The sequence below is a fragment of the Ceratotherium simum genome, chromosome 32 (genome assembly GCF_057802395.1).
Source record: "Ceratotherium simum simum isolate JZ-2026a chromosome 32, ASM5780239v1, whole genome shotgun sequence".
Lineage (NCBI taxonomy): Eukaryota > Metazoa > Chordata > Mammalia > Perissodactyla > Rhinocerotidae > Ceratotherium > Ceratotherium simum.
In genome coordinates, this window is record NC_141931.1 from 12,302,780 (window position 1) to 12,326,356 (window position 23,577).

The 23,577-nt window shown below is 38.9% G+C and overlaps 1 protein-coding gene across 3 annotated transcripts in view; it reads right to left on the reverse strand.

The window, feature by feature from the left end:
• Positions 1 to 23,577, reverse strand: part of ARMC3 (armadillo repeat containing 3) — a 100,210-nt gene that overhangs the window by 15,226 nt on the left and 61,407 nt on the right. For 2 of the 3 annotated variants that reach the window (XR_015549342.1, XM_087420751.1), the window contains exons 11-16: positions 17,525 to 17,774; positions 13,946 to 14,082; positions 12,947 to 13,115; positions 9,940 to 10,040; positions 9,145 to 9,246; positions 8,731 to 8,838 (exon numbers count right to left, since the gene is read on the reverse strand). Coding sequence is in view for 2 of the 3 variants with exons in the window: in XM_087420751.1 (XP_087276877.1) it covers positions 8,731 to 8,838; positions 9,145 to 9,246; positions 9,940 to 10,040; positions 12,947 to 13,115; positions 13,946 to 14,082; positions 17,525 to 17,774 (867 nt within the window). In the remaining variant the exon portion in view is untranslated. The remainder of the gene's footprint in view (positions 1 to 8,730; positions 8,839 to 9,144; positions 9,247 to 9,939; positions 10,041 to 12,946; positions 13,116 to 13,945; positions 14,083 to 17,524; positions 17,775 to 23,577) is intronic. The other variant, XM_004425299.3, reaches the window with a different exon arrangement.

Sequence of the window (23,577 nt, forward strand, 5' to 3'; positions counted from 1 at the left end):
TCTATACTGTTAATATAGTGGATTACATTGATTGATTTTCAAATATTGAACAAGCCTTGCATTCCTGAGATAATCTCCTCTTGGATAAATTATTCTTTTTATATATTGCTGGATTTGATTTGCTAATATTTCAGAAAGAATTTTTGCGTCTTTGTTCATGACAGATATTGAACTGTAATTTTCTTATAATGCCTTCGTCTGGTATTGGCATCAGGATAATGCTGGTATCATAACATGAGTTAGAAAACATTCTCTTATATTTTCTGCAAAAGATTGTTTTGAGTTGGTGTTAATTCTTGAAATGAATGAATTTGCTAGAATTCACAAATGGAACCACCTGGGTCAGGAGATTTCTTTTTTGGAAAGGTTTTACAAATTCAATTTCTTTAATAGTTATTGAACTATTTAGGTCCTCTATTTCATCTTTGGTGACTTTTGATAGTTTGCAGCTTTTGATGAATTGGTCCATTTCATCTAAGTTGCTGAATTAAGGTGCTCATTGTATTATCCTTTAAGTGTGTAGGGTTTGTAATGATAATTCTCTCTTTCATTTCTGATATTGACAATTTATGTCTTCCCTCTTTTATTCTTTGTCAGTCTTGCTAGAGGTTTATCAATGTTATTGATGTTTTTTAAAAATCAGCTTTTGATTTCATTGACCTCCTCTATTGTTTTACTGTTTCCAATTTCGTCGATTTCTGATCCTTATTATTTTCTTCCTTCTGCTTGTATTGGATTTATTTTGCTCTTCTTTTTCTAGTTTCTTGAGGTAAGAGCTTAGATTATTGATTTAAGGCATCTCTTTCTTTCTAATATATTAGTGAAATAAATTTCTCTCTCAGCACAGCTTTGGCCATATCCCATAAATTTTGATATGTTGTATTTTCATTCAATTCTCTATATTTTTAAATTTCCTTTGAGACTTCCTTTTGTCCCATAGATTATTTAGATGTGTGTCCTTCAATTTCAACATATTTAGAGATTTTCTTGTTCTCTTTCCGTTATTAATTTATAGTTTGATTCTATTTTGGTCAGAGAACATATTCTGCAGGATTTCAATTATTTCAAATTTGCCGAGCTTTGTTTTTTGACCCAATGATCCATATACAGCTGAAAAAAACTGTATTCTGTTGGAGGTGGTAGTGTGTTCTATAATATTTCAATTAGATCCTATTTATCACTGGTGTTGTTCAGATCTTTTATATCCTTGATGATTTTAGGTCAAGTAGTTCTATCAGTTGCTCAGAGGGGAGTGTTGAAGTCCTCAACCATAATTTTGTATTTGTCTATTTCTCCTTTCTACTCTATCAGTTTTTGCCTCACATATTTTGAGGCTGTGTTGTTTGCTGTATCTAATATACATTAGATCATTACGTCTTCCTCACGGATTGATCCATTTTATCATATGTAATGTCCCTCTTTGTCTCTAGAAATTTTCTTTGCTCTCAAGTCTACTTTATTACTTATTGAAAAAGCCACTCCTGCTTTTTAAAAAATTAATGGTTAAATAGTATCTTTTTCCATCCTTTCAATCTACCTATATCAATGAATTTGAAGTGAGTTTCTTTAAACAGTGTATAGTTAGATCACAACTTTTTAATCCACTCTGCCAATCTCTGCCTTTTGATTGGTTCTTAATCCTCTGTGTTTCTTTTCTTGCCTTTTCTTGCCTCTGTGGGTTACTTGAACATTTTTTAGTTTTCCATCTTGATTTATTTATACTGGTTTTGAGTGTAGCTCTTTGTATTGGTTTGCAGTGGTTACTGTAGGTATTATAAAATACATACCTGGCTTATCACAGTCTGCTGGTATCCACATTTCACCACTTTGAGGGAAGTGGAAACCTCACATCCATTGAGTTCTCTTTACCTTCTCCACTTTTAAATATCATTGTCTTGAGTACCAGATGTTGTTATAATTTTTGTTTCAATCGCCAAATATGATTTATAAAACTCATAAGGAAATGGGTGATCTATTGTTTACACCCATATTTCAGCTCATTTTGTTGTTTCTTCTTTCTTCCTGGTCTTTCTAGAATCTTTCATCATTTTCTTTTTGTTTGAAGAACTTCTTTCAGTTAGCCAATCTGTAAAGCTAGGCCTGCTAGCAATAAATTCTTTGTTTTCCTTCCCCTGAGAAAGTCTTTATTTCCCCTTTTCTTTGCTGAAGGATCTTTATTTCCCCTCCTCATGGCTGAAGGATAGTTTCACCAGACAGAGAATACGTGTTTGATTCTTTTAGCACTTGAAAAATGTTGTGCCACTTCCTTCTGGCCTGAGAAAAATGTACTGTCATTCAAATTGTTTTTTTCCTATAGGAGATGGGAGTTTGCACCTTTATGAATTCTGGATCCCACCTGGACTCACGTAGGCTTCCTTGGGTGGAGCTATCTCACACGAGAAAATTGCTTCCTATGCTATGCTAGCAGAGAGAGAGGGACGACTAGGCAGCTTGTGTGTGACTTCTCCAGCCTTTGCTTATGTGTATCTTTTTCCTGCTGTTCCTGCATTGCATCTTTTGCTATAACAAATCTTAACCATAATTTTGTATATATATATTTGAAAGCCAAGAAAATGGTGCTAGGCCAGAGTAGGCAGGTGAATCTCCTAAATTGTATATTCACAAGTACTGAGCATTCTGTTCCACTAGCAGTAAATTAGGGGTGGGAATTATCTTTAAGTATTACTTGAAGCCTGGGAAGGGAGGATCAACTGAAGTCCATGAGTTTTCTCTTTAATTTATTTTGAGGAAAAAAATACAAAAATAATCCTATCAACTGCTATTGGAGAATTACACAAAACTCTATAATCATAACAAATATTCAAAGTTTTATATTTTCTAATTTAATATTCTATTTACTGCAGCTAAGTAAAGAAGAGAGTCTAAACATGTATTAAATGCACTAACAATATATTATGATAAAATTTCTGGGGCCGGCCTGGTGGTGTAGTGGTTAAGTTTGTGAACTCTGCTTCAGTGGCCCAGGGTTCACAGGTTTGGATCCCGGGCGTGGACCTACACACTGCTTATAAAGCCTTGCTGTGGCAGGCATCCCACATATAAAGTAGAGGAAGATGGGCATGGATGTTAGCCCAGGGCCAATCTTCCTCAGTAAAAAAGCAGGACGGGCAACAGATGTTAGCTCAGGGCTAATCTTCCTCACCAAAAAAAAAAAAAAAAAAATTCGGAGCAAAAATTGTTATTTCCCAGCTATATCATCTTAACCCTTTTCCTTCCTTGTAAGATAGATACACTGAACATCTTCATATGCATAGTAAGAATTTAGAAAATTAGGGACCAATACTAGGAAGGTTAATTAGAATGGCAGAAAGCATAGATAAGTTGACCTGTTTTCTAAAATTGCAGGATAGCTTTGTAAGATTGGCGAGCTCGACCCAGTGATTACCCAGAGCCACCTATAAAACAAAGCAGGTGTGTTTCTCACTGAGTGTGCTACCTGAAGTAAGAAGAATCATTTGGCACATAGAAGACGACGTCCAGTACACCCGGCTAAGTGCCTCAGGGAGGGCAATCTTACTGAGTGATTAAAAACAGACAATGTACTGGAACTCCTGAACTATAGTCTCCTGCTGCTATAAATAGAAGTATTTCATTTGGACTTCCTTCCCATAAAGGCTGCCAAGTTGTGTTAATGAGTGCTTCAATACTTAAATGAATTTCTTTCTAAATAAATATGGAAACAAACACTTGGAAATTACAAAATTAACTCCTGTAAAATTAATCCTCAGAAAGAACATCAATTTATGATTAAAGATAGCAGAACTTTTACCTTTCTTGCAAACTTTAGCAAAACTACCTCAGAAAACAGAGATTTAATGTGTGAATCCTCAACAATAAGGATATTTTCTATGTTCATTGGTGGATGAATAGGTAAGGAGGTAAGTAGAGAGAGAGATTTGTCTGGCTCCAAACTGTGTATTGACATTTTCAAAGTTTAATCGCTTGCTCCTTTTTTATGCCATCAACTATTTGAATATATAAATTACAGGGCAAGGCTGGTGGGAGAAATATGTCATGAATCCAGCCCACTTGGGGTTTCAATTTAAGCAAGAAGATTTTGGTATGTGAAAAATAATCATAATACCAGATAGAATTCGATAAATTCCACACGAGTGCTAAAAATCAGAAACTGGAGGCGTCCAATATTGAAAGAAATCTATCCCAATTGAGTGTACTGTTCCACCCAATCTATTCCAAAAGGATGAGAAGGGAGTATTGTACAAAGTGGAGATACATTTATTCTGGGCTTAGAAGGGTACATGGTGTGTGTGTAAGTGTGTGTGTGTGTGTGTGTGTGTGTGTGTAAGGGGAGGAAGAAAAATTAATAAGGTAAAAAGAGGGTTTGAGGGAAATTATTATAAAGATAAAAATATTTTAGGAAGTCATTACGATGGGAATCAAGATTGTCTGAGAAGAAGAAATAGTAAAGTATATATAGATATCTAAAAGCCTGCAGAGATGAACAGACTGGAAGGAAACAAAATAGGAGACAGAAAAACAATAAACTTTTAAATGTGTATAATAGACTCATGTGCAATCAACTTTATGAAAACTGGTCTGAATACAAAAATATAGTACAGATAGAACCTATAATACATTACACAAATAGGAATAGTAAATGTTTATTGTAAGGAGAATGGTCTTTACAAGGAAAAGCTTTAGAGGGTGTATTAGACATGTTGGTCTCAGTGAAGTCTAGGAAAGTATCAAGAAGGCGACTGAATAAATGGGAAATAAATTAATCTCCTCTCCTGTGAATGTTTTGCCATGAAAGAGAGTGCAACTAAAACCTTCCAACACAAAAATAACATGGTGGCTGGTCTCCCAATGAGAGCCTCTTGCTTAAGGATTTTAATTTACATGGTATGTGGAAATGATATCAGGAAGAGAGAAATCCATATTTTTCTTGTCTGTATTAGGCCACCTCACACATAATTGACTTGCTTGTTTCCCATCTCTTCTCTCCTCTCCCTTTCAAAAATTCAGCCACTTTGTGGTTCCAGATATTCTTTGTCAGTATCTCTCAGTAACTATTTGCTAACATTAAACACTCTCAATGACATTATCAGATGAGTAGAGTTAAAATATTTTACTCTAATCCTAGGGGTCCAAAGTTTTAATAGTCACAAGACAAGAAGGGTTGACCAAAAGAGAGACAACAGGACAACAAGAATATGACCAATCTATCCCCCTGTGGACGCAGGGCTAAGAAGGGGAAAGAGATTGGACAGACATTAATCACTTAAATATGCCAGGCAATGGTTTAGGCACTTTACGTACATCATCTCACTCACTCTTAACAGCACCTCTATGAGGTAGGAATTATCATTTCCATTTTACAGATAGGAAAACTGAGGGCCAGTTTTGTCTAAATCCAAAATTTGTGTGTTCTCCTTTATGCTAACAATCCTCTTGAATGTTGGCAGCACATCAGGGTTTATCTTTGAGTGAGATGTGAGATGCAACAACATGCAGAAGCCAGGTAGAGAGTGGAAATGGTGTGAAAAAGGAATAATCATCATTATTTGTTTATAATTTTTCTCCCTGGGCGTACTTAAGGAAGTCAAACACTTAGTCCTTTCAACTACCAGCTTTCAATATTTGAAATAATTTGTGAATATTTAATGCTTCTTTACTGTCCCTGATGTGCCTGATATTATTCTAAGCTCTATGAATACAAAGATTAAAAAGGCGTGGTCCCAGATCTCAAGCAGCTCATTGCTTAGTAAGAAAGACAAATAAATAAATCAACATCAATCAGCTCAGGTTACGTGTAAGAGACAGAATCAGATTCACAAAGGAGAAGACACAAAGAGAATGTTTAACCTGGGGTGATCAGGGAAGGCCTCTCAAAAACAAAAATATAAAGACAATGAAGAAAGAATAGGAATTTGTCCTGCCTACAGGACATAGAAAGCTCTTCCAGGGTATGCCATGGTTGGAGTTTGGACTCCATCTGGAAGATGATAAGGAATCATTGTTTTAGGCAGAGTAATATGGTCAGACTTTTATTTCAAAAAGGTAGCTCTGGGATAGCATGGGGCACGGGCTTATGGAGGGCTATTCAAAAGGCAGGAGGCTTTTATAATAAGGAGGTAAATGTGATTGAGATACAATATAAAGGCCCGAACTGGGGAAATAAAGGTGAAAATGAAAGGAAAGAACGATGTAAGAGATATTTAAGACAGAGAGTGGATAGGACTAAGAGATTCATTCAGTGTTGGGGATAAGGGACAAGAAGGATTTAGACGGCTCCTAGATTTGGGCAATTGTATGGGAAAACGGAAACATTAATCAGCAGAAGGAACAGAGGTGGAGGAGGAGGTTTGGGAGTTGGAGAGAACAATGAGTTTAGTTTGGATGTTTTGTTTCCTGGGTAGCAGGGTAGAGAAGTTCAATAGGCAATGGATATACAATATACATATCAATATGTAAGGTCATTGTAGAGGATGAGGAGAGAGCAAAAAGGGCCAGAAAAGAAAAGACTTATCCACAGAACAAGGAGACATGGGTCAAATGAGATGACGATGTGATTGCTCCCAAATGTTACAGAAAAACATTAATATCAAATATCACAATTAAAAACCTGTGGCTGTCTGAAGATCAGCATTTTGATATTTATGAGTATATGAAATAAATTTCAACCCAGAAGGATTGCCCATTCTTTTTCAAAAGATTTAGGATTAAGAATCAGACTGAGTTGTAAGAAAAATAAGATAATGAAAAAGAGCTAAGAATAGCAGAACCACCAAAGATTAAAGCCAAGATGGTATCAGATACCAGAGGGAAAGATGCGCCTTGACTGATGATGATATGTACAATATGTCCGTACTGGTCACTCATCAGACCAATGGCCTAACCTTCCCTTATCGAGGGGGCAGAAGGCCAATTCTTCCCCAGGGCTGCAGCTGGGTAGACCAAAGGGAGACACCTGCCTCAAAGCCAGCCAAGAGGCTAAGATGGTCTCTCTCACAAATATGCACTAAGAGAAATAGAAATTGTACTTGATAGTTGTTGGGCTTTAGAACTTAAATGTTCTTTGGAATTAGGGCCAGATTTGATCCCATGGCAAACCAAAGTCACATATAAGCTACAGTTACCGGTGAGGCAGTAACCAAAAGTTAAGGAAGATAACAAAGCAATTGTAAATAAGATACCATGCACATGGAGAAAGAGGGGGAGAGGCAGGCAGACCCTACAGTTATCAACTTCCACCCAGCTCCTGTCCCCTGAGGGCATGCATTTCCTGCATTGGATTCTGGGAGATTCCTCTACATCCCTGCAAGGGTTGAGTGGGCCTTGGCTCCTAGCTGTTTCTTCCGACAGTACTAACATTTGTTGAGCCTTTACTCTGTGCCAGACACTGCTCTATGCACTTTTCACATGTCAGCTTATTCAGTCCTCACAACACCATATGAGGGAGGGACTATGGTTATTTCCATTTTATGAATGAAGGAGCTCAGGCAAAGAGAAGGTAACCAATTTGCTCAAGACACACAGTTTAGAAGTGTGGACTTTGTCAAAAATAACCTTTTCCTGCAAAAGTTTAGATTTCTGTTCTCTTGAATAAACATGAATGCCTATGTATGCCAACCAAGCACTGTGCTAAATACTGGGGATGAAGAGAGAAATTATTCAGATCAGAACATGTTCTTGTCCTCAAGGAGCTCTCAGTCCAGTAGAGAGGAAGCACAGAGAGTCCAAGTGAGGCAAGGAAGGGAAGGGAAGAGAGGAGAGGGGAGGGGAGGGGTGGGGAGGGGCGGGCAAAAAGTGTCAGGGCTGGAACAACAGGACATTAGAAGCAGAGCAGAACAGTGAGCAGCAGAGATTGACAATAGAAAATAAAGTCAGAGACAAAATAAACAGCTCTGAGGTCTGAGTAGGAGAGCAAACTACCGCCTACACCTTAGGTGACCTTAGGGGACAGTCGTAGTTTAGAAAGTGGATGCGAGATAACGGGACCAAATAGCCTCCAATGCCACAGCGGCTCTGAAGGGCTCAAGTCAACAGTAATTAAAGGGTCATGGAGTGTCGCAAGAGGTCCAAATGGTTTTTCCTTCAAAAAATCCAGGAAAAGGCTCACAAGAGAAATAATATGTTTAAAAATATGTAAACATGTAAAAAGTATGTTTAAAATATGCCAGGCCTAAAAAGCACAAAACCACACTATAATTGTTCCATCCAGTAAGAACTGGGTGCCATTTTCCTTTCCCCCCTCCGGTTGCTTCCTGAAGGGTCAGAGATTCCGGTGAGCAAGATGGGGAGTGGATGGCGAAACTTAAGGCCGGGAAAGAGAGGAGTGCACTCCAGCATGTGGGGCTCACCACCTGCAAAGCTGGCTGTCGGGGAGGGCAGAAAAGTTCATTTTAAGTTCATTACAGGGTTGGACTTTCAAATGACTGACTAGAGACTGCTGTGTCTGTTGTCGTTTGTGAGTTAAAGTGACTGTAGGACTTTATAGTGACCCATGTGACCCGAGTTCTCATCCAGAGGCCGGAGAAAAAATGACCTCTGGGTAAGTTTAAAGAGACAGCAAGAGACAAAAATAGTTACTTTTAATTACATCTCAGGAGTCTTGCCTCGTTCAACATACTGATTCCACAAGCAACGCTTCCTATTTAAAAGCCACCCCTCCCTTTCACCAACTTTCTTGGGTAATTACAACTTGACAGGATTATAATGAGAAGAATACACTGACACATTTCCTACCTGGATGCTTTTTCTTTAGTGGCGCTTTTGCTAAGAGCAGTGTTTCGTCCGGAAGTAGGTTCTGATTTCTCTTCTGTGGGAGATCCAAATCCAGCACTAAAATGAAAACTATTTTTTATTGTCATTTGGAAAAAACCATAACCAATCTCAATCATATGGAAAATAATGATACATTACATTTGCAAAGCATTTTATAATTTATAAGATCTCGCTGTAGGGTCACAGCAGACAGAACGTAAAACCAGGTTTGCTGGCTCCTTTTCCAGAGATCTTTTCCACAGCAATTTAAAAGTTATGAACTAATATTACTACAAGAATAATAAGAATTAAGTTGCCAAAATCTAAAATCTAAATTTTTCTTTTACTTTCAAACTAAGGGGAGAATTATTTGAATATAAAATATCATTTTCTTACTTGGTCTTTTCTTTACTTGCTCTTCTTAGAGAAGATGAAGAAGAAATTCTTTGACCATGACCAGTGTCTGACGGTTTATCATCCACAGATACAGGTGGAGAACTAAAATTTTACATATTTGAAATTAGGCACAAATTAAAATAATTTATTTGCCATTATTGACTTTGTCTTTCAAAATAGTTTTTTTCTGACAATCACATTTGGAGCTGACTTTTAATAGTGACATATTATTTTAAAAGCATAAAGGAGAGGTTAAAATAAGACAAAAAGAATATTATAAAGCTTTTCATGAGCTGGAACAGGAAATGTATTTATAAATGTGTCACATAAAGTGTATTATCTAGATATTAAGGTATATACAACCATTTTAAAGAAGAATGTTGAAGCTTTGACTTTTAGCTCTGCTATTTCTTATTTTATAAAAAAAAATTGGGCAGTTGTGTATACCTGCATACGGTTCCAGAGACTTGTAAACATAATTCATCTTGGTTTGCTCCTATCTATTTATACTTTCTTCAACTACTTCATATTACCAGAAGAGGAAGAAGTTCTGACTGCAGAAATATATACAGAATTGGCTGGTAACATGGAGTCAAAGGAAAAACCATGGTGGTGGTTATTCCATGGTCTTTACTACGTCAGGCTATGAGTTTATGAACCAGTGTTTCTTTTCATGGTGTGAAATACAGGATAAAAAAATGATACCGTACAGAGAAACTTTACATACTCTCTTGATGATGAACAAACAAAAAAATCATGTGCTTCCCTGGATCCCTCCTCCCCTGAAAGACTCACACATCAGAAGATTTACTGTTAACTAAGAGTATAGTGCGGAGATCACTTGGTTCTTGTAAGCAGAGATCCTTCAAAGGCAGCAGTTTGGTGCCAGGATTTATCTGTAGATAATTTAAGGATTGAAAAGTAATATCCGCATGGGGCATATTTTAAAAAATGAATATTGATAGACTGTGTTCTCAACTGTTTGAGGTGTCTAATTTCACACACTCACCCACACACACACAATTAGAAATGGAAATCTGAAGCCTGTGAACGTCTTGCTGTTGGGCAGGATCTATCCCTCCAGTTCCCCACCATCTCTATTGCTTTGTACTCAGCTGTTTCACACCATAATTATGAGTTTGGCCCCTGAAAGTATTTGAGTTTGCAAATCGATCTGTATACATAAGGGATAACTTACGGTCTGTAACAGTAACTAATTACTAAAAATGTTGTGAGGATGTCTCTAAGTAGGTGAGACAAAGCCCTATCCTAGCAATTTTACCAGCCTGGTGAAGAGGGTTAGACCAGATCATCTTGTGAAGTCTTTTTCCAGTCATGTTATAGTTAGGTCCTTCTCTCCTCTGAGATACTTTTCATGATCCTTATGAAATAAGACAGACCATGCCATTCTTCTGCCCAGAACCCTGCCAAGGTTTCCCACTTCATTCAGAGTAAAGGCCAAAAGCCTTCCAACGGTCTACAAGGCTTAGACAAGTGGGTCTCTCTTTATTCCCTGATACAGTCTCTACTATACTGCCCCTTGTTTCACTCAGCTCTGGCTACGCTCACTTTGCTGTTCCTTAAATATGCCAAGCATCTTTACACCTTATGGCTTCTGCACTAGTTTCCTCTGCCTAGAAAGCTCTTCCCCCAGATATCCCCACGGCTAAGCCCCTCACCTCCTTCAAGTTTTTGCTCAGATATTACCCTCTCAGTGAGGCTTACCTGACCACAATTTCTAAAATTACAACCATGAAAGCCCACTACTCCCCAGTACTACAGAGCCCCCATATCCTGCCCTGCTCCACTCCCCTGCTGCATAGCTCTTATCATTCAATCATGTGCCATCATTTATTTATTTGTGATGTTTATTGTCTGTGTCCTCTCACTGGTACCATGGAGGTAGAGATCTTTGTCTCTTTTGTTCACTGACATATTCAAAGCCTATAATATCAGACATTAATATTTATTGAATGAATCAGAGAATTCTCCTTTATAAAGGATATTGTTTCATTAAATTTTTAAAAAACTCATGAACAAATATATTTTGTCACAGTTTTATCTGATCTGTGGCAACATTTTTCTGGTAAGTGTTCTTGGTTGGTTTTTCTTAAACCATCTTTGTACTAATAATGTTGTGCCAGCATTTGCTTTTATTTTTTTATTTTTGGTGAGGAAGATTGTCCCTGAGCTAGCATCTATGCCAATCTTTCTCTATTTTGTATGTGGGACACCACCACAGCACGGCTTGATGAGCGGTGTGTTGGTCCATGCCCAGGATCCAAACCTGTGAAACCCGGACAGCCGAAGCAGAGTGCACGAACTTAATTGCTACGCCACTGCACTGGCCCCTGTGCCAGCTTTTTAAAAATTAGTCTTCATTGAGGAGATGGGCTTTCTTAGAGCAGCAACTTCTCAGTGGTTCGTGCATGTGTGATGGAGGGTATGGCGGTGGTGGCTGGGGGAAGCAGAAGGAAGAGGTAAAGCTGTAGGCTCGCTGTTTTTCACTATTCAAAATGTCTGTGATTTTCTTACTATGATAGTATTTCCTGCAAATATGGCTCAGCTGTGAGATTCTTTCATAGCCTGTCTCCTCTGCTTCTTGGAGCCAAATTGGTCCAAGATGACTTCTGCTGCCAGCCTTACTCATCCCCATTCCTCAACGAACGCACCCAGTTGGCAAACAGAGCATACAGCTTTTGCACTTCTGAGTTCCTCCATCACCTCAGAAAGTGTATATATATATATATATTTTGGTGAGGAAGATTGGCCCTGGGCTAACATCTGTTGCCAATCCTCCTCTTTTTGCTTGAGGAAGATGGTCCCTGAGCTAACATCTGTGCCCATCTTCCTCTACTTTTTGCATGTGGGACGCTGCCACATCATGGCTTGACCAGTGGTGTGTAGGTCCACACCCGGGATCTGAGCCTGCGGGCCCCAAGCCACTGAAGCAGAGTGTGTGAACTTAACCACTGTGCCACCAGGCCAGCCCCAGGAGGTATCTATTTTTGATGGTGCCTTCTGAGATCTGCCACTGCTAACTCTCTTGTCCCTCTCTGTGCTTTTTTCTTTTCCTTTTTATTCTTCCTCCAGCACAGCTTCTGCTTGATCTCAGGGACTGTTAGTAACTACAATTTTTTGAAGTCTGTAGATCATATCTGTTTCCCAGTCTTTCCTACAATGAGATTGGTGGGTTTTTGAAACTTTCCCCATTCTCCTTGTTGCTTTTGGTTTCCAGAAGAAGTAGAAAATGCTGACTTAAGCAGCATTTCCAAAAGCCCTCAAGATTCCAATTTTCAGTTTCCCATTTCTCTCGGCACTGACACTGAATTGTATATTATTTTTAAAATCACAATCAGAAATGCAGATAAGTAAAATAATTTTCTTCTACATTACATTTTAAAATCCAGTATTACAATTTGGTTAATTTCAATTACATTATAATTAATAAAATGAAAACCCCATGCTTCAATCCTTATCACTACCATTGAGCCCTAGAAGTAATAGAAACCCCAAAATGAAAATGCTCCTTCTATTGTATCTTCTCTGAAACTTGAGACTAGCATCAGCAAGCTTATTTAAATACAAGTAATCATATTCTAATTAAAGCTGTACACAAATGCAAACTCGTACAGCCAAAGTTAAGGATGAAGTTCTGATTCCCAAGTTTCTGTCTATAAAAATATAAATTCTGTTAGGTGGTAAATTCTGTTAGGTGGTTATAAAACTGCAATGTAATGGCATCATGACTAAAGAAGAAATTATCATACATACTAAAAGACAAATTAGTGCTTCCACTTACCCGACCATAATCATAGAATCCATCGCTAATTATGTTACTTGATGACAAATAGCCAGTCTGGCTATATTTCAGAGACAGGTGGTTGTTGAGCAATTTGTTATAAGCTGCCTCACTGAATTTATTTTTTCGACTTACTGATAGATTAATTTCTTGAAGGATATCTAAAGCCCTGTCAATAAAAGCAAAAAGCATTATTTGCTTTATACAAGCAATCCAACATTAAGTTCCCATTTATATACCTATCTAAGATCGTGAATGAAGGACTGAGATGGACAGGTTAAAGCCATCCCACCCTTTGATATAAAGTAATACTGACAAAATTATGAAGAAAAATCAGTCCCTTTTGAGAACATATACGCCACGTAGTAACTCATATTCAAACAGTTGAAGAGGACACTCAGAAAAAAAAGTTCTTCATTTAAAGCAAAATTAGTATTGGACTCCAACTTTTTCAGCTAACCAGGCAATATATACAAAGAATAAAAATGGTTAGAAATAGGGCAAACCTGTCTGTGGAACCTTAAAACCCTAGTTGCTGATATCTAACTCATCTGCTATTGGTAAGGAGAACTGATTTGGCGAGGTTGGTTAAATGCATAATTCTGATGAAAAGGTTTGGGTCGGGGAGGGAAGAAAATGGAGATGGTACTCATGGCTCTGCCATTTTATCTTAGCTTTGAAAGTTGAGAGACAAACAGGTTGTGTTTAGCAATAGCAGAGGAAAGTGAAAGAGAAGCATTATCAAGACGAAACAGTGGAAGATGATTCTGTAAAGGTGGTGAGGGAGATCTCTAGGTGGGAGGAACAGGGAAGAACCCAGTTTCCACTGGGCAGTCCCTTCAGAGGTAAGGCCCGTGCTCGGACATGCAGAGCTCCTGAGCACTCTGCAGCCTGAGAGTGGGAATGTAGACTCTGCTTGACCTTCTTTGGGCCCGAGGAGTGTGGTTCTTCATCTTCTGCTCTTCATTTGAGCCAGAAACTTGAGCCAGCTCCACTCACCCGAGCCTGCATAACTCAGTGGCCATCAGCTCATCACTGGCACAGACCATTAGAGCCCAGCTGGAGTGCTTTCTCACTTCGTCATTCTTGGAGCACAGAAGCTCTACGAGGGGCTCCAGTCCACCTGAATTTTTTAACTAAAAGTCGAAACAAAAATTTACACATTTAAGAGTACAGAATATAAACATTTATGATTAAAAAAATCTCATTATTTGATTGTTAAAAGGTTTTAGCTATGTAAAAACATTTTAGGATGTGTCCATATGTAGATTTATTAAATTCAGGGAAAACAATCTATTGCAAAACCTTACAGACAGGAGCCCAGTTTTCTGTTCAAGGTCAAGAAGAGGCCACAGTAAAGTAACTGACAGAAGTCATCACGATTTTACACAGGGCAGGGACCGGACAAAGAGCCCATCCTCTCACTGCCTACAAGGGGGACGTCCCGTGTTCATCCACTCTGCTCCTCAACATGAATGTTCATCTGGCCCTGTGATCGACAGCATAATGGTCCCCCAGAGACGTCCTTGTCCCTGGAAGGGATTTTGCAGATGTGATTAAGGATTTTGAGATGGGGAGATTGTCCTGGATTATCAGGTGGGTTCAATTTAATCACAAGGGTCCTTATAAGAGGGAGATGAGAGCACCCAGAGCAGAGAAAGGAGACGTGTGGAAGCAGAGACTGGAGTGATATGCTTTGAAGATGGAGGAGGGGCCACAGCCAAGGAATGCAGGCGGATGGTAAAATTTAGAAAGGGCCGGAAAACAGATTTTCCCCTACAGTCTCCAGAAGGACCATAGCTCTGCGGACACCTTGATTTCAACCCATAAGACCCTTTTTCAGACTTCTGACCTCCTGAACTATAATATAATAGGTTTGTATTGCTTTAAGCCACTAAGTTGTGGTAATCTGTCACTGCAGCAATAGGAAACTAATAGAGTCCCCAAGGCTGGGCAGCAGGAACCGATGCAAGCAAGTGCCACCCATGTCACTGGACACTGCCACCAAGTCAGCAGTGTGGCCAAAGCAACACCGAAGCAATTCCCTAGAAAGAGACCTGTTTTTGTTATCGCTGCACAGTGTCTTCTCTTCATCTCTCCAGGAGTGAAAAAGAGAAGAAACAGAACGAGAATTGGCCAGAACTACATTAATTAAGTTATTGAAAGAAACTACTCATGTATAAAACTATTCCAACCAGAAAAAAAAAAAAGATTTGGCAGAGCTCTTGTCTCACTGTCTGAAATGCAATACTGTATTATCTGAGCCTGGAGGACAAAAAGAATATTCCACCAGTCTCTATGTGCAGTAACTGAGGACAAGAGCCCTGTGGGATACGATCCACTCTCAATCATTTTCTTCTGAAACACAGGGACTCTGGCAGGGATTACACGTCAGCATACATAACTTGGACAGCTTAGAAAAGTTTTGTTGAATCATCTTATGCTTAGCAAGCCAAATTTTTGAACATCTTTATTTCTAAGTATAATACAAGATAGTAATCTAACTCCATGTGTTCTTTTGGCAAAGATCTAATACATTTATTAATGCCTCCATTCATTCCTCCATTCAGTCATTTACTCATTCATTTAACAACTATTTATTAAGCATACACTATGTGCCAGGTATATATTAATAACATGGACACAGGGAAGAAAAACCTCAGTTCCCTTCCCTAAAGCCTCGGGAGCTTCTAGTCTTTCATACAAGAACCATAGAAAGCAAGACGGAGGACAAGGGAGGTATGCATGGGTGTGACGGGAACGTGGAGGAGGACACACCCGAGTTTGAGGATTGAGGACAGGCCTCATGGAGGACAGGATGGCTGGGCTGGGGTTTGAAGGAGAAACAGGATGTTATCAGGCGGACAAGAGTGAGACTAGCTTCCCAAGCAGAGAAATCAAAGAGGTATGAATAAGAGAACAGAGCATACTGACAGAATTACAGACAATTCTGGAGTGTAGAGTTACTCCTGGGAAGAGACTTCAGGCTTAGGCAGGTAGATGCAGATCATCGAGAGCCCTTGCGTATCACACTGAGTGGCTTAACTGTTACCATGGGCAATGGCACTGGGATGCAATGATGTGATGAGGGTCATCTATTTGAAAGATCAGTCTGGAGGCAGTGTGGGGACTAGGAGGTGGTAGGGGGAGGGACAGCAGTGAAGAGTCAGCTGCAATATTCCAGGAAATAGATGGACCACTCTGCAAGCTGCATGGAGGTGTGACCAAGACATCTTTGTTGACTACTGTGTTGTCAACACCTACCACAGTGCCTGGCACATAGTGGTTGATAAATAAATATTTGGTGACCATCTTACTACCTTAACGGATGAATACAAATGAACTGAGTCAATAGGAACACAGAAGGGGGATAGAATAGATATCTAAGAGACAGAAGAGAAAAGATTTGTTAGTTGTCTGAGCAGATAGCATAGTGTGAGAGCATGGGCTCTGGACTCAGAAAGATGTGTTCTCATATTCCCAATCTACCAATTTACCACTCTGCTTTGAGAACATTATATCTTTAAGCTTCATTTTCCTCATCTGTAAAATGGGGATTACCAACATACCTCTTTCAAGTGAGGCTTAGATGCACATAGAGCACTTAGCACAGTGCCTGGTGCGTAGTGAGTGCTCCATAAATATTAGCTATTGTTATTTATATTGGTGAGAGAGGAACAAAGTCCTAGGCTGTTTGAATGAGTGCCACATGACAAGTAAATATGAGAAAAACAGGAAAAAAGGGGTGTCTGTAGGTTTACATTTATGAATAGAACCAAACACACTTATATATGATGGACTTGTAAAAAATGCAATTCTATGTTTTAAAATTTTGAACCATAAGAGAAACACAAGAGTACATGTAACCCATATGTATAGTTTAAAGCATCATAGTAAAAGGCACACCCATTTGTCTACCACTCAGCTTAAGAAATAGCACATTTCAATGACCTTGAACCCCTGTGTGCTCCTCTCAATCACATCCATCCCCTCATTCCCCCAAGAAGCAACCACTTTCTTGAATTTGGGGTTAATCATTCTCCCACTTCTCTTTATAGTTTTAACTTACATGTATGTATGCCTAAACAACATATTGCTTAGCTTTGCATATTTTTGAATGTTATACAAATAGAATCATATGTATGTATTCTTCTGCAACTTGATTTTGCTCAGCATTATGCTTGTTGAGATTCATCTCTGTGAATGTCTGTAGCTGCTGTTCATTCATTTTTAGTGATGTGAAATTCCATTTTATGAATATACCACAAATTTATTTATTCATTCTCTTAGCAATTGGACAATTGGATTGTTTCCAGTGTTTAGATATTATAAACAATACTTCCTGGTGCACAGAGGTAAGAGATTGTCTTAGGCACATACTTAGAAAACAGAATTACCGGATTATAGGGTACGCTCATCTTTTTTGCTAGACAATGCCAATTTATTTTCCAAAGTATTGCACCAATTCTGAAGGACTTAAATGATGGGTGGGTTCAAATACTTGAAAAGTTTCCAATTAATCCACCAATATGGTATGGACCAGAAAAATGAGAGAACAAATGTTACTAAAACTCTCACCTCTGTCCGGGCCTCAACATCACACGCAGTTGCAGCCACAGTGAGAGCAGCTTTGCTCTGCACAACCGTGTTGGCGGAATGCAGCGGGCCGATGAGGGCCTGCATGACGTCCTGTCTCTGTATGTTCACACGTAGTGGCTCCTGCATTGCCATGTTTGTTAATACTGTGGCCGCGTTGGCAATGGCTCCATCTCGTTTACTGGACAGGATGTTTATTAATGGATCAATACCATCAGCTTCGGCAACGGCACTGGGCAAATGAAAGAGAAACAGATGTCATTCATTTGAGTTCGAGAATTGATCTTTGGAGCATACAGCTAAGCTGATAAAACAAATGAATACATAAATACTATTTTAGAAAGAAATTAATTTGCAATGTGATGAACCCAGAATTGAGGCACTAGTGATTTAAATGGAGTCTGGGAAAATGTCAGGTATGAATGAATTTAAATAATCCTTTTCCTACTTCTACAGCCTTTGGCTATAGAAAAACGTATGACTACTTCCTAGAAACTCTACCATAGCTGTTCATTTTTAACGCTGTGATACTTATAAGACCAGGAAATTCTATTCAAAGAAAGTCTATTAAAATACTGCTAGCCAGTAGGAAAACAAAGCTTTTAATAGGAGGAACGAGTGAGCATCGGAACTCTTGATTAAGTTAAAATTCTTTAGTCTGTCTCCTCCTCCTCCTCCTCCTCCTTCTTCTTTTGCTTCAAATTAGGTTGTTAATTGTAGGCAGAGGTTAACACGTTTGAAGGCAGCAAATCATTTGGGAGGGGAATGTTGCTTTTGCAAATTAAACATCAAGGATCAAAGTCAAGATATTGACATAAATAGATAATTTCAGTAACGTAGGCATATCCAGTTGTTAAATTTCCTATTTCTAGTGTAAAAAGACTACAGTCATCCATTATATATTTACATTTTCTCACAATTAGGAAGCCTAAATCTCCTTTTAAGAGCACCATATTTTCTATAGTCCTTGCTTTGTAATCACTTAAAAAGCTCATAAAACAGTAATAACAAAAAAGAGATCATTTTAACGAGCGGAAGACGATTTAATTATGTTCTGCAATGTTTGGAACTGCTTCAAATAAGAGATGTTCCAAGCAATAAGATATATAGAGCATCCTGGTTTTAAAGGAAGACCCCAAATTATGTACGAAAAAGTGATTTAGATCATCCTGGTAACAGAGGCAATCAAGACAATAAAAACATACTTGAGACTCCAATAATATCAATATGTTTATCTTTTCACTTAGGAGCATATTAATAATCAAAATTAAAAAAAACAAGTCAGGCTATGTAATTTAGCCCATTACCTTGTATTCTGATGAATTAAATTTAAGTTGGTACTGTTACTTAGATTTGCTAATTGTGAAGGAGAACTGACAACCTCAAGAGTAGAAGTTAGTACAATTGTCCATCTGAGAGCAGAATACAAGTAAAATCTCCATGAGGAGGCTGGTACTCTAGGTGAAAGGAAGCTGTGATGCAGGCCCAAACCAGCTCTGAAGGAGACTGGACAGCAGCGATTGGGCAGGAATGAAATGACTAGAGGTGGCAGCTCCGGAGAATGAAGGGCTCCACTGGTGTTAACCCTGAGGGCACCTCCTACCCCTGGCTTATATAAATCCGTCCAGAACACACACTATACTGATACCAAGGCAAAATCAGCACCTACTTCCATTTCTCCCATAGTCCAGTCCTTGGTGTATGTTTAACCCTTCTTGTGGTATCTCCCACTCTTTCTCGGGGGATGCAACCCTTAAAACTAAAATTTGGTTAGACACCATGTAACCAAAATTTCTTCCTGTAAAAATATTGGGAGGAAGGCCCTGAATCTCACTATGATACCCTGAGGGCCAGCATTTAATTTCCTTTCCTAGGAGATAAAATAAACGCTCAAGATAACTTTCACTTTTAATTCTCTCTTCTTTTATTAATTGACATGGTGCTCATTTGATTTTATGAATAAGGGAAAATTTAGAGGCCCTACTATGTTAGTTTATCAGAAACTTCACATATTTTTACTTACAATTGAAACAGTGAAATTTTTTTTAAATTGCCAGCAAGAATTTTAAATTGTGCATATACAGTAATTAATCAATATATACTTAAACCTTTCCAAAAATCATTTTTTTCCTTTGACTTATTTTTCTAGCACTTAATGCAATCAGTCCCTTAAACCCAATACTTTGTAGTTTTTAATCATTATGAACATGCCTTGGCTAAAATGCACGATTCCCTTGTCTCTTAGTGGTTTTTCCTTTGACAATGGTTGCTTTTTAAAACGTCTTGGAGAGTGAAGAAAGAGCACACAATGGAGGTATTTCAGTGGTACCATGACGGAAGCCAGAAGAATTTTAGGTAAATGTATACCAGTAAATTCTCAAAGGCTTTGTCTTTGGGGTTTTCGGAAAATTTAAGAGAGTACATAGGATCACACTCCATCATTTTAGTTTCTCTTGTTTATAGAAAAACTTGGGTCATGGAGACACAGGAATTTTCCTTAGGTGTGCCTCTGCTCTCAGCCTTTCTGCTTCCTCCCTTCTCCTGTACAAAAGCAAAGTTTGCCTTGGTTCATTTATATCTCTACTTTCTGCTTTTTTCTTTGCTTGTTATGGAGGCAGTAAAGGGAAGTACATAAAAACCTAGCTGTTTAAAAAACCAGAGATTCTAGTACATGGTGGAATATAGCTCTTACTAAATTGAACATAGCTGCCAGCATGGGAAGACAAATCCTACACACACAGCTGAGAGAACAAATTGCATTATATGTACGTATGTGCCCACAATTTGCTACCTGCAGCTCTATTTAAGTGTAAAAAGCATAACAGACTAAATTATTATGGTGGAAAAAAAGCAAGCTATTATTCTTACCAAAAAAACTAATTTCACTGATAGAAATAGAGTGCAGAATCTGTACTTTTTTAAAAAAAGAATTGCATTAATTTTGTGTCTTTCAAACCCAAGACATTCTGTTTTATTTTTCCCTATGTCTAATACATACACAAGCTGAAGCCTGTCATATTTTAAAAACACATTTCAGTTTCCTAGATAGTATAGCATTATCCAAATGAATGGGACAGAAGTCAAACTGTTTTGTTACAAAATCCAAAATTATAGGGCCATATGTCATCACAATAATCTGAAAATATTTTCTGATATTTACTATCATTAGTCTCCATCCAGTTGGGCTTTAATCAAGTACAAGTTTAAAGTGTAAACTGAAAAAAAAACTAACTAAAAACCAAATATGGAAGTGGATAAAAACATCTGTTTATATCACTTGAGATATGTAAATGAAGTGGTTTGACTGTCATGTGGATCCATTCTATTACCAAGTCCTGACTGTTCTCCTCCTCCACATCTCTCAAGGCTCTCTCTTTTCTCCATCTCCATCTCTCCCACCGAATCCATGCCAACATCCTCTCTTGATTGATATACACACTCTCCTAACAGGTCTCTCCTCTCTCGCTCTAATCCCTTCTCCACCTTACATCTTAAGTGATCTTTTGAAATAATAGATATAATCGTATTGCTCCCGACTTGGAACTTGCATGGTTTCCCATTGGTCAGCATGAAGCCCCAAATTTCTCACATGGCCTCCAAGGCCCTGCATGAGCAGACCCTGCCTGCCTCACCAGCCCAGGCGCTCTCCCACTGCTCCCTGCTGCTCTGTGCTCTCTGCCTTTCTGGCAGCCTGCAGTATGCCAGGCTCTGTCTTACCTCAGGTTATTCCCATACGCCAGCCCTGCTACCTGACATACTCTCCCCCCAGACACTTCCCATTCATCTCGCAAAGTTTGGCACAAATGCGTCTTCCTCAGGGAAGCTATCCTGACCCCAAAACTGCGTTAGGTCTCTTTTTTACATGAGCTCAGAGCATTTGTTTGCTAAATATACATATATTTCTTCTCTTTTTGTTTAAAAAAATAATGTTTTAGAACAAATGTTCACAGTCAAAGAATAGCAACAATCTCGAAGTATTATTTTATAGCACTTGTTATGGAAAGGAATTCAGCACAAAGTTTTTCATGTAAGTCCCCAAGCCCACAATGAAAAAGCCCTTACAGCACAGACACTAAGAACACTGCTAAGGAAACATTCCATTACACAAAGAGTGTCTATCCATGGCTCACTGAAAACACTATGCTATTTCATGTCTGTGTGTCTTTGCACTAATGTTCCCTTTGCCCAAAACGTTCTTCCCTCCCTCTCCCACTCCCACCTCTGCCTGAGGAACTCCAGCTCACCTTCAAAACCCCCTCAACAGCCCCTTCCTCTGCCAAGTCATCTGTGACCAGCACTGCCCCTCCTTGTTAATCACTCCCTCCTCTCTGGTATGTCTACACCTGGTGCTTACTTCTTAGAGGCAGTGCACAAGTCTTATTTATTTCCCCAGTGCTGAGAAGATCAATATATTTTAATTGACTTGAATGAATCAGCTCAAGGGGAGTGATGAAGAAGACAGACCTCTGCAGGTGTCGAGAAGGGCCGAGGAGAAAGAACTCAGCTCAATGGTAAGTTTGCAAGAAGGGATAGGACCCAACAAAGTTGGGGTCTCCCCTTGCATCATTTCCAGCTGTTCTTGAAATCAGTTTACTTCCTCCCCACCCCCGATGGCTCTCTAATTATTTAGTGAACTAATTTTGATATGGAGTTTAATAAATAAAATCTTGCACTTTAGACAACTCCTTAGGGATATATCCATTTCATGCATCATGGGATGTCTATATTCTGTCTTTGCAGACATCGTTGACTCTGCCTATTTGGGTTGTGTCATCAGATGACACTATTTGGTACTTCTCAGAATTTGATCCTTGCTGCAGTGTGGAGGTTCCCATTTAACCCATCTGCAAAGGCTGGTGACGTGAATCAAGGGTGACCTTGAGCAGTACAGAAATCTGTTTAACAGAGCCCACATACAGGGTAATATGTGGAACTCGCTGGAACAGATGGTAATATTGGCAATCAGGACCTTGTTTGTTAACAGTGATTACAAACATTCCCACCAGCATGACTTTTCACATGTCTCGGTGAGTTTTGTCACACCAAGGAAGACATATCGGCGGCAGACACACTGTGAGTGGTCAGGAGAGGTGCAAATGCGACTCAGGGTAGGCGTGTTTAAGCCCTGCAGGCTCCCGGTGAGTCTGTACAGGTGCTCGGGGGTGGGACATCACAGCCAGATTTGGAATGCTGCGAACAGGATTCCCGACTCTCGTTCCAGCCAGTTTTTCAACAAAGGTAATAGTCCAAGAAGTCAAGTGTGTTGGTAAAACTGATCAATTTCTGAGTCTCAAACAACTCACACCCCGCTGCAGCCCCACAGCTGCAGAAGACTGGGCTATGTGCCCTGAACGCCGGCTGAACTCCAGGATTGACAACAGTAGCCCGGAGAATTTTCTCCTTTTAAAGAAATTTTGTTTAAAGAAGCTTATCAGTAGTAAAGGAGAGAATCACAATTAATTGCAGGCAAAAGCTTACAATGGAGGGTGTAAAGTCACATGATCATTAAAGTAAAACCTAGCTACAGAAAGAAATGGGTAGAGTTTTGCATCCTATAGCAAAATAAGAAAAATGCCAAAAACTATTTAAAAGTATGTGAAACCAAATAGTTTCTATCATATTGATGTGCCTTAGTAGGCATGATTTTGAGACTTTCAGAATGTGCTTTTCTGCGGTGATATCACGGTTTCTCAAGCGAGAACTGCTAGTTGCAAAGAAACTAGGACGTGCTAACCCAGCACCTTCACAAACAGCATGCAGGTTTTTGTTACCAATTATGAGGCAGTCAATCAAAGTCTAGGGAAATCAAATGTAATCTTCTTGCAAGTGACATGGAACCCTTATTGACCTATCTGTTCCATTACAATACTGCACTTCCCTACACGCCACCTTCTGTTTCCAAAGCCAGAATGCCTGCCAATAATTAACTAGCTGCCATCAGGAAAGAACAACTGTCTTCATTTTACATGGCTGACTTGTCTCCTGATAAAACAGGAATAATGGTCAAGGTGTTAGAATATTCATAATAAATGGCT